General features: G+C 39.0%; 1 protein-coding gene across 6 annotated transcripts in view; it reads right to left on the bottom strand.

Annotated features, from left to right (window-relative positions):
* Positions 1–11,858, bottom strand: part of SLC39A12 (solute carrier family 39 member 12) — a 131,590-nt gene that overhangs the window by 44,851 nt on the left and 74,881 nt on the right. For 3 of the 6 annotated variants that reach the window (XM_060192236.1, XM_060192238.1, XM_060192237.1), the window contains 2 exons: positions 7,925–7,996; positions 6,187–6,282 (listed from right to left, as the gene is read on the bottom strand). In XM_060192236.1, the coding sequence (XP_060048219.1) occupies positions 6,223–6,282; positions 7,925–7,996 (132 nt within the window). In that variant the 3' untranslated portion in view covers positions 6,187–6,222. Of the gene's footprint in view, positions 1–6,186; positions 6,283–7,308; positions 7,997–11,858 lie in introns of those variants that run through there. The other 3 variants (XM_016189584.2, XM_007526690.3, XM_060192239.1) reach the window with 2 other exon arrangements.

Here is an 11,858-nt window from a genome sequence, read left to right as displayed (position 1 = left end):
AATATGATGTGTCTTGGTTTCTTTAAGTCTGGGTTAATTCTGTTTGGGACCCTCTGGGCTTCTAGAATCTTTATGTCTTTGATGTTGTCTAGACTAGAGAAGTTTTCAGCTATTATGGCCTGAAGAATGTTTTCTTCCTTTCCCTCTCTTTCTTCATCTGGTAAGCCAGTAATGCATATATTGTTTCTTTTGAAGTCATCCCGTATGTCTCTGTTGTTTTCAGCATCTCTTAATCTCTTTTTGAGATCTCTTACTTCTTTTTAGTTGTCTCTAATTCGTCCTCGATCTTGCTAATTCTGTCTTCAGCCTCATTTATTCTATTCTCTCTGCCATCTACTGTTTTCTGGAGTTCATCATTTTTGTTATCCTGTTCTGATCCTATTTTAACTTTTTCAACTAGTTGTGTTCTTAGCTCAGCTATTTCAGCTTTCAGCTCTCTGATAACCTTGAGATAATTAGTGTTTTCTTCCAGAGTCTCATTTGTTGTTCCTGTATTTCTGATGACAATTGTTTCAAACTCTTTACTCACTCCTGTGATTATTTCCTTAGCTAATGTTTGGATGTTGAACTTGTTATTTTGTGCTTCACCCTTTGGGGGGCTTTTAACTGGACTGTTGTCCTGGTTCATTTCTCCAATATTCTTGTTGTTTTAACCATTTTATATATTATGTTATGAGTTCCCTCTCTTAGTACTTTTCAAATTACTGATCACTATTTCCTGGATTGACTTGTGTCTAAGTAAGATAATTATAGTGTTCACAGTTGTGGAAGTTAACAGTTGTTTCAATAGTATTTTAATCCCTGAGTTGAAGCTCAGTGATTTAAAAGCCTCTTTTTTTTTTCTTCTCTGTAGGCTATGGGAGCCTGAGGGCTTCTAAACTATAAGTAGGCTTCTTAGCTTAATCAGTGACTCCTGACCGAGAGATACAGCAGGGTGTGGCAGAGATAGTCCAGTGGTTATGCAAAGAGACTTTAACAGCCCCACAGCTATGCCATGGAGGTATAGGTCTTTTCCTGAGTTTCCTGGTTAGATGTCTGTCCCCTGGTGTCCCTCCCTGCCACTGGTCCAGATTCTGAGGGCAGTAGCAATGGAGACTCAGAGTTGCACTTGGTAAGTCTCCGGGGAGTCCTCTCCTCCCTTCAGCTGTCCCCTTGTTGGTGGAGCAGACTGGAGGTGGTGTCTCAACTGATAAACTGCAGGACTGTTACCAGCCACTTAGTCTCTCCCTAGGCTCCTCTCTGTCACCAGCTGCATGTGTTTGCACTCACTGGTGATTTTGTGGGTTCCTGTAGTCATTCTAGTCCTGTCTTGTTGTGGTCCTAGGTGGTCTTCTTTGGTATTCCTAGTTGATCTGGGAGAGGAAAGGAGAGGAGAGAAACAGATCTGCTGCTGCTAGTAGCCCCGCCTCCAGAAGTCTCCAGCTGATCTGACTTTTCAAAAAACAGTACATTACAGTAAGTTTGTACTTAACACCTTCTGGGCAGTATGCTACATTCTAAGAATATAAAATGAGTTAGGGATAGCTTCTTACCCTGAAGTAATTAAAAATCTAGAAGAAAAGATAGACAAAGGAAGAGTTAAGGTCAAAGCTTTTGCTGAGTGTTGTGACAGTGACCAGGATATTTGAGAACAGAACGTCCAGATATAGTTGGCAAACAGTTACAAAAATAGATGAGAAACTGTTTCTCTTTCCTCAGTTGTATGTAATACAAAAATTTGAGTACTTGTAACACTAGATGGCTCATATAAGACACAAAATAATTTACACAACAAAAATCTGTAATAGATACACAAAGAGAAAGAAATCTAAGTGTACTATGAGAAAGAAATCTAAGTGTACTACAGGAGATCATCAAATCACTAAGAAAGCAACAAAAAAGGGAGTCATAAGCAAATCAATTAACAAAATGTCATAAAATAAATATGTATCAATGAATACTTTAAATATAAGTGAGCTAAATTCTCTAAGCAAAAGACATAGAATGGCCTCCAGTGAATTGAAAAATAAGCAACATTTAAATGTTGCCTCCAAGATATTCATCACTTCAAGTATGATGATGCATTTAGACTGAAAGCAAAAAGATGGAAAAAGGCATTACAAGCAAATGCAGATGAACAGAAAGCTGAGATCACTGATGTGCTTATATCAGTGCATAATAGATTCTCAATATTAAAAATAATTATAAAACAAAAACTGGAATAAATGACAGAGGTCTTACATACAGACAGAGAGATCAAGTCAACAAGAGGATGTAACATTTAATGAATTCAAACAGACTCTATCTTATACACAAAAGTAAACTCAAAACGGGTTAGATTTGGACATAAGAACTAAAACCACAAAACTTCCAGAACATAGGAGGCAAATTCCTTTATGTTAGTCTTGGATATATATATCCAAGACTACTACCATATATATATATATATATATATATATATATATATATATATATATATATATATATATATTATTTTTTTTTTTTTTCTTCTTAGCAGAGCACTACTCAGTGCTGGTTTATGATGGTTCTGGGGATTGAGGTTAAACCGTTTGGTGCCTCAGGCATGAAAGATTTGTTACTTAACTATTATGCTATCTCCCCAGCTCAGCAATGACATTTTAAAGACATTAAAACCAAAGTTTTAATACCTCCATAAAAGTAAAGAGTAAAAAAGCCAAATATAACAAAAACAGAATTAAAAAAATGGCACTATGTCTTACTAAAAAGTTTCTGTAGAGCCAGGAGACCATTAACAAAATAAAAGGGCAACCTATAGAAGGAGAGGAAATGTTTACAAATCACATATCTGATAAGGGGTTAATACAATCTTGTATAGAGATCTCATACAAATAAATAGCAAAACCAAACCAAACCAAACAAACAAAAATACCTATTAAAAAACAGGCAGAAATTCAGAATAGGCCAGCATTACCTGAAGATGGGTCACAGCTAGACAAAGTATCCTTCCACTCCCCATAGGCAGGGGAAGAGAGAGATCTTATTTGATTGTACAGTATGACTAGGAAGTTAGACAATGCAAGCTGCTGAGGCTGTGCAAGGTGAGGTAAGGAGTGGGGTTGTAGGGAGGTCTGCATGACTGCATATCTGTCTCTGGAACTAAACATGTGGTGGTGGGAGGGTGGGGGCAGTAGGTAGAGGATCCATGCACAAACACATCTCCCTTCAGAGTCAGAGGCTATCAGGGTGGCATTACTAGAAGTGGGGATGTCTCTTTGGCTTCTCCAGTTTTCTGTGATTTCTCTTGGGCTTTGAGAATTTCCTAGGAAATGAAGAGCAAGACAACATAGGGTTCGCTCCCTTCTCTCTCTCTCTCTCTCTCTCACACACACACACACACACACACACACACACACACACACACACACACACACACACGAACTCTAGTGGGGATGTAATATCATTGTCCATGCTGCCCTCACTGTCTTTGTGTGTTTCCTGTCAAAGGTAACCCCCAGGAGCAGCATTTGATGATTCATAGGCCATTCCACTTACTTAGTAGGTGGACTAGAAACTGGGGCAATCATTTGAATGAAAATAGCTATGTTCCTCTTCATCAAGTTTCACTATTCAAGCCCAGCCTCTTCAGAAGCATGATTGGAGGGCTGGGGAAGTAGCCTAGTGGTTATGCAAAAAACTTTCATGACTGAGGTTTTAAGGTCTCAGGTTCACTCCCCAACACCATCATAAGACAGAACTGAGCAGTACTCTGGCCTCTCTCTTTCTCCCCCCTCCCTCACTAAAATGAATTACTAAATTGAAAAATTTAAAAGAGTGCAAGAGGGGTGAGTGTAAGCATTATCACTTGGGGACCAAGTCTCTTGTGGGGAGCAAGCATAGTCAGGCCACAGGGGGATGGTGGAAGTCAAGGTCAAACAACTGACCTGGTTTAAAGAACAGGTAGAGTAGTTTGAAGATTTTCATTTGTTTGGGTTTTTTTTTTTTTTTTTTTTTGCCTCCAGGGTTATTGCTGGGGCTCAGCGCCTGCACTGTAAATCCTCTACGCCTGGCGGTCATTTCCCCCACTTTTGTTGACCTTGTTGTTATTGTTGTTGATGGCAAGGACAGAAAGAACTCAAGGTGGGGGAGACGGGGAGAGAAAGACAGACACCTGCAGACCTGCTTCACCACTTGTGAAGCAACCTCCTCCCTGCAGGTGGGGAGCCTGGGGCTCGATCCAGGATCCTTACTCGGGTCCTTGTGCTTTGTGCCATGTGTACTTAACTTACGACTACTGCCCAGCTCCCCTTTTTTGGGGGGGTTTAATAGAGGGCTACAGACTTAAAAAATTTTGGTCTCTATGCTCCACTAACAAAATGTCATTTCCTGGACACAAGGTACAACCCAGAGAGGTGAATTGGGAAGCTGTGATGAAAGAATGGGGTGGTGGTGGTGGCAATTGCCATGATGTAGTATTTACTAAGTCATTAGCATCTTCCAGGCACAGTGCTGAGTGCCTCGTGGGCAGGACGGACCTTCTGTGGTAGGGTGGTCTATTTTTAGCCTTATTTGACATGACAAGAAATTTTTAGAAGAAGTTTCAAGAAGATGAAGAGACATCACTGGAATGTGAACCAAGATTATAGTTTAGTATCTTAATTTTTTTTAAATGTCTGATTTTTAAATTTTTAATTATTTTTATTTATTAGACAGAAACAGCCAGAAATTGAGAAAGAAGGGGAAAGAGGAAGAGAGACACCTGCAGCATTGCTTCATCACTCATGAAGTTTTCCCCCTGCAGGTGGGGAGCAGGGGCTTGAACCCAGGTCCTTGAGCACTGTAATGTGTGTGCTCAACCAAGTGTGCCACCCAGCCTAGAGTCTTAATTCTTAACTATCACACAAGAGCCCTATAATGATTAGATCCTGTGATGGGTATCTTCCAGTTTAGAAGAGAAAGGGCAGTTCTAATGGTTCAACATCCTGAGAGGTGTATTTTACAGAGGGTGACAGTTTTACTTCCAAGCCTGGATTCTATGAAGGATGGTGGGGGTGACAGTGACCATAGTTTATGGACACACCTGTAGACCATGTGGTCCTCATGAGTACCCAGAAGTGGGCCTCTTCTCATGCCCAACCCTCAGTCTCTCAGACACAGTACCAATTGCCCTTTCTCTGTCAGTGTGTGATGGATGTTCAAATAAGATTTCTGTCCCATTTTCTCTTTGATTTTTTTCCTCCTGGAGCATTTCCAGTTCAATGACTAAAAAACAAATCAATCACCCAGCAGAAATACAGTGGAATCTTAAATTTAGGTATCCTAAACAGAAAGACTGGAACCTTATTGAGAAATCTAGTTTCAGAGAAAACACCCTTTGCATACCAAACTCAATGCGTAACACATAGAGAAAGAACATCCTTACACAAAGGGATGAAGATGTGTAACCATTTCCAGTGTAGACAATGTCCATATTTAGAAGCAAAGAGTTGCGATATTTTTGTCATTAGTGTTCAATTTTGAGAACAGGAGAATTTCTAGTAATTCTGGGGTTGCTTGTGGCTCCAGGGCCATTTCAGGCTGCTGGTTTGCTGATTAGGGTTAGCAAATGAATCCACCTGATGTGAGAATCAGCTACAAGGAGGCATGGGGGATTTGGGGATAGGTGGGCAAGAAAGGTGAATCTATAAATCTACATGGTCCAGACTTAAGATGACCCTGAAGATGACCTCTGACAATTCTCTGCTTATAAACTAGGCACACTAATGACCGTGAGGATGTGCCTTCAAATCACCCCAACAAATCCTGTCAGTGTCAGCCCCAAACCACCCCCCAAATACACACACACACACACACACACACACACACACACCTCACCCTAGGGTTAAATCAACTAGAACTTAAAGGTTAAGTAGTGGGTATTTTATGCCAAGTTTCTCTTTAGTATGTTTTAAACTTCTTGAGACTTGAACTTGGAACAAAATCATCGTCAGAGCTTTTCTAATGAAACTGGCTTGAATTATATCAGAATGGTTCTAGCAACCCAAATGCTGATAGTTGCAGACATTTTTTTGCCTGTACTCCGCAGGGCTGACCTGCACAAAAAGTCTTTTGTTACACGCACACAGACACTTGCATGCACACGCATGCTTGTATAGCCACCCCCAATAGTTAATTATTCTCTAGTAAAAGAAAGGTAATGGTTAATGTGCTAGCTCTGCTTACCTTACAAAATCAATGGGAATAAAGGTACTTTCTGTGGACTCTTCAATCCATGGCACTAGAGATGGAGCTGATTTTCAGGAACAAGAGGCAAATCAGTTTCCACTTCGCACGTCAGGTGGAAAATGAGGTTTGCACGGAGTTAATCAACTTCATCAAGAATACTCATTACTTAACAGCATTGTGCTCACTCTCTGAAGGTCAGTTGTTCTTTGGCCCCACTCCCGGAGCTCAGAGGGACACTCTGACCAGAAGCAATGCATTAGTATCACCTGGAAGGGCTTCACAATGAAGCCCCCAACTCAGGCCTACAGAATCAGAAGCTCTCAGGCTGGAGCCAAGCAGTCTATATCTTCAGAAATCTCCAGTTGATGTGGCCAAAGTTTGACAACAATTGTATTGACAGGCTATCATGATAACTTCTTAGCACCAACAACTAAAGAAAAGGATATCTCACTTCATTCTGACATCAGAATGCTCGGAAAAGATCATGTTTAGATGGGATATGGCAGAGTATCTATTGGCGAGGAAGAAGGAGAACAGTTGTATTTGAGTGCCATGACACATTTTGGCAGTGATGGGCATTTTCCCTTGTCAAAATGTATCACAGGGAAAAAAGAAAGAGAGAAAGAAAGAAAAATATTTGGCATTAATTCTTCAAGAAAAAAAATGACTAACACCAAGGCTATTTTCCCTTTAAATCATTTCTCTAGGTCATCTGTAATGTTGTTTGTGCATTTCATGAGCTGATATGCTGAAATATGGTTCAGAATTCTGCTTCCTCAGACAGAATATAAAATCTGTCACATTTGTCATGTTTCTTTTAACAAGCATGTTAGAGTAAATCTGTGTTGATGTCTCAGTCTACTCCATCACTTGAGTTTTGTTATTCTAAAAATATTTTGAACATCTTTCATTCTCCATGCACAGAAAAGATGTTATTTGGTGATTCTATAGAAGTATGTTGACACATTATCCTTCAGGCTTCCCAAGTTTGCTTATTTATGAGCCTGTGGATAATCCTTTTAGGTGAACCGGACTATGCTAGTTTGATGAGTAGATTCTGACTTTTAGCAGTAGAAGGTAATACAAACATCACATTTAAATGAGATTTTATTACATTTTCTTGTTGTTAGGTTTACTTATGGTTTATAGTCTTACAGAAAAAAAAATACACTATTGACATGAAAGAAGTTGCAGTAGATTTTTAGACTAGACTTCCACTTCTTAGACTTCTACTTCTAAGACTACAAATATTCTTTATTAAGGGAAACAGCAATTTTTAAAAATTTTTGTAGAGTAGAAATAATTCAGTGGGAATGGTATGGAATTATACCCCTGTTAAGAGGGTATAATTTAATATTGATTTTGTAAATTAACATTAAATCACTACTAAAATTTTAAAGTTTTTAATTAAAAAAAGAAACAATTTAGAAATTAGTCATTACTTTTAAAAAGCCCTAGTTCCAATGATAGTGTTGGAGATTAAAAAGAGTTTTCAGTTAAGGACAACCTGGAACTTCCATATTGCAAGAGCAGAATTACACTGTCAAATTATAAATTAATAAGCTAACAGACATAAGCTTTGCCTAAGATAAATAATAACTTAGAAATCACCACAGAGTAAAACAAAGGAAAATAAAATGAGGCCACATAGAAGTTAATTTTTGATGGGATTTTGAGGCTCAACTTAAATTGTAATCTTTTGTTCATATATAGCTAAGAGTAAGAGAGAAAGCCAACCTACGATCAGTCCAAAGTTTTGCAGGACAAACATCAACCAGGGCCGCCGTGTTTGAATATGAGTCATTTCAGGAAGCTAAAAAAAGAATGAACAACCAGAATAAGATCCAGATATATTCACTGCTGGGAAAAAGTTTGGTGGGAAAGCACAAGAGACTGTTATTCAGAACTTAATAACCTTTAACATTCCCCAAACGCTTACAAGATGCTTAATACCTACTCTTACCAAAGTCTCAAAAATGTAAAACAAATCAAGCCATTTGGTTAGAAGGGTCCTACACTGCCAGAATTCTTAAAATAACAATTATCAATGGAAAGAAAACCCAAGTTTTCTTTTGTTTTCAGAAAACACTTCAATGTGAAATAAATGGATGAGAGGCAGTATTTATGACGACTCTGTTAGGTTTTTGAAACAGCCAAGTATACACTGGTTACTACAACGCATTTTTTTCCCTTTCTTTCAAAGAGCTGGCCAAGGTCTTCCTGACCTTTAGAATAATAAAGGCATCATTTCCTAAGGCTGTAATTTATTTGCAGGATGAGTGGCAACCATTTTATGATGGTGGAATACTCTAACTCAAACATCTTTGTGAAGTGACTCAGTATGTTTCTGTCTTGCCTGATTTCAAATCCCTCATCCTGTGAAGGTCAACAAGAGTATATCACTTTCACAACAGAGTCATACCAACTCGAGAAAAGGCTGAGGTCAACGTAGTATAGAAGCTGAACTCAACCTTGGTATTGTTGACATCTGCGGATAATTCCTTTTTAGCAGGGCCAAAGCTCTGCACATATGTGGTTCTACCACCTCCAGGTCAACAATTTCTTCTCCTTTCATTTCCCCTTTCCCTACCTCTTCCCCTCCTCTACTTTCTTTTTCAGGAAGAGGAGAGAGAAAGGGACTGAGAGGAACAACACCACAGCTCCCTCACAGTACAGTGAAGGAGACCCCTTTAGAGAGGTTTTCCTTCTAAATGTAAATGTCCCTTATAAAAGGGAAACTTCTACTTGGGTTTTCAGTGTTTTCTTTCTTTCTTTCTTTCTTTCTTTCTTTCTTTCTTTCTTTCTTTCTTTCTTTCTTTCTTTTTTTCCTTTAGTGGCTTTTTTGCCTCCAGGGTTATCACTGGGGCTTCAGTGCCTGCACTATGAATCCACTGCTCTGGAGGCCATATTTTCTATTTGTTGTGTTTTATTTGTTGTTGTTGGATAGATAGCACAGAAAGAAATCAAGAGAGGAAGGGAAGACAGAAAGGGAGAGAGAAAGTTAGACACCTACAGACCTGCTTCACTGCTTGTAAAGTGAGCCCCCCCCCCCCCCGCAGGTGGGGAACTGGGAGCTTGAACCAGGATCCCTACATTGGTCCTTTCACTTCACACCAAGTGCACTTAACCCTTTGCACTACTGCCCAGTCCCTTCAGTGTTTTCTTATATCAACCAAAACACCCTTATGCCAAAGAGGCTCCCCTTCATAAGAACATCACCATTTTTTTTGCCTCCAGGGTTATTGCTGGGCTCAGTGCCTGCACTATGAATCCACTGCTCCTGGAGGCCATTTCCCCCCCCCTTTTTATTGCCCCTATTGTTGTATCCTTGTTGTGGTTATTATTGTTATTGTTGATGTCGCTCATTATTGGATAGGACAGAGAGAAATGGAGAGAGGAGGAGAAGACAGAGAGGGGGAGAGAAAGACACCTACAGACCTGCCTCACCGCCTGTGAAGCGACTCCCCTGCAGGTGGGGATCCTTACACCCGTCCTTGTGCTTTGCGCCACGTGCGCTTAACCCACTGTGCTACTGCCCGACCTCCGAACATCACCATTTTTAAAAAGGTTGAAAAGCTTCCCATTGTGGCATGGAAGCTTTGGCATGGAAGCTTTGGTCTTTATTTTTTCTTTTCAGTTTCTTTATTGGAGGATTAATGGTTTACATTTGACAGTAAAATACAATAGTTTGTACATGTGTAACATTTCCCAGTTTTCCACATACCAATTCAACCCCCACTAGGTCCTCCTCTTTCATCATGCTCCAGGACTTGAACCCTCCCCAACCCGAGTCATTTACTTAGGTGTAGTACACACACCAATTTGGTCTTATTTCCAATGGCCTATATAGGCTTTTTCCATATTTCATATGATAAGAAAACCTAGCTATGTTTCTTTATGAAACAATATTTGACTCTCTTCTGGATAATTGTGGATGAATATATGAACCATAATTTCTCCTGGAAACATACCAACATAACAGAGACTCCTAGTTAAAGTCTTTCCAAAAGATACAAACATAAAATACCAAAGTTCAAACCATATATGATTACTGATTACACTATTTCATTTTACTCAGATCTGCCCATTTAAAAAATCATTTTAGTACATTTTGAAAGAAAGTAAACATAAGCTAAATGGCTATATATGTATTTTTTTTCTTTTTGTTTTTCAAATCCACAGCAAGTTTTTAATTCTTAAATTTTCCCTTTAAAGATAGAAAAGTTTTCTTTCACATCAGAGCAATTGAATTCTATTACAGAACAGTTTTACAGATTGTAAATTATATTCCAGGACTAGAGGAGGTGAAATGATAGGTAGAATATGTTAACAGTGAAGGGGAAAGTCAGGAAAAAGATGAGGAGGCAATGTTAGTTAAATGACCCAGACACAGAGCTAAGACAAATTGTCTTAAGATGTCTGCCAGAAATTTGAAAACTTAAAAAAACTTATTTATTTTTTCCATCAGGGTTATCATTGGGGCTCCATATCTACATGATTACTCTGCTCTCAGCAGACTCTTTTTTGATAGATTGAGAAAGGCAGGGATGGGAGAGAGAAATAGAGGAAGGGAGAGAAGGAGGGAGTAACAGACAGGGAGAAAGAGAGAGTGAGAGAAGAGAGACACAACACTGCTCCATTATCCATGAAGAGTTCACTGTGTAAATGCCATCATGTGGTGAGCAGAGGCTTGAGCCTGACTTCTTGTGCATGTCATTAAAGAGCACTACACGGTGAGTCATCTCCCAGCCCAGAAAATTTGAAAACTTAAAACTTCCTTTTATACTTTCTAAGGATAGGACTCCCCCAAGATGTTCCCAACAGGCTCAGATTTTGTAACTTTGGCTTGTTGATTATTTTGAGTTGAGATCAGTCAAGGCCCTGGCAGCTCATGAGATACTTTTATCATCCCCTGGACTACCTAAAAGAATGAAAATAGGGGCTCTTTGGACAATAAGGGTAATTAACATAAATAAGCTTTCATACGCAAAATAAACACCTCTCTGTAGAGCAAACATATGAATACAGAATATCTGCTCTTTGTCATAGAGTTCCCCCTTCCCTCCTTGAAGTACCAGGTCTCGACTCCATGCCTCCCCTCAAGTTCTATAATTCCATTTTTTTCCCCTCAATGATTTTGCAAAAGAAAAATAGAAAGATACTTCTTTTTCTCCTTGACACTTCTTTGTTTACTTAGCAAGTTCCTGACATCAAGCTGGTGGATACCAAGACATGCTTACAAGGCAAGAATCTTCTAGAGAAAAAAATTTTACTGAAAATGCAGCTCTTTAATATTCCACTGTTAAGTTCTTGTTTCAGTTCTGTATCAGATACATGTAAGAAATTCTCTGGTATATTGATCCTGATTATCTACAGAAGATGGTCCTTCAAGTTATATTAGCTGATCAAGATGTAGTTATGACATCTAACTTTTAGTGAGGATTAGAAAGTGATATTAAGTACATGTTTTGAACTTGAGTCAATCTTCATAATTATATACCTAGTCAAAATGAAACTTTAAAATGAATGATTATAGAGACTGTTAGAACACATTAGGAAAGAAAGTGGATGAATAGTAACACCATGCTACCAGGGAATAATTATACACTAGGGAGACCTGCCACAAAGAAGAGTCATCTAGAAAACACCCTCTGGAACTAGGATTTTGTCTCTCC

This window comes from Erinaceus europaeus, chromosome 6, assembly GCF_950295315.1.
Source record: "Erinaceus europaeus chromosome 6, mEriEur2.1, whole genome shotgun sequence".
Lineage (NCBI taxonomy): Eukaryota > Metazoa > Chordata > Mammalia > Eulipotyphla > Erinaceidae > Erinaceus > Erinaceus europaeus.
This window is presented reverse-complemented; position numbering and strand designations above follow the sequence as displayed.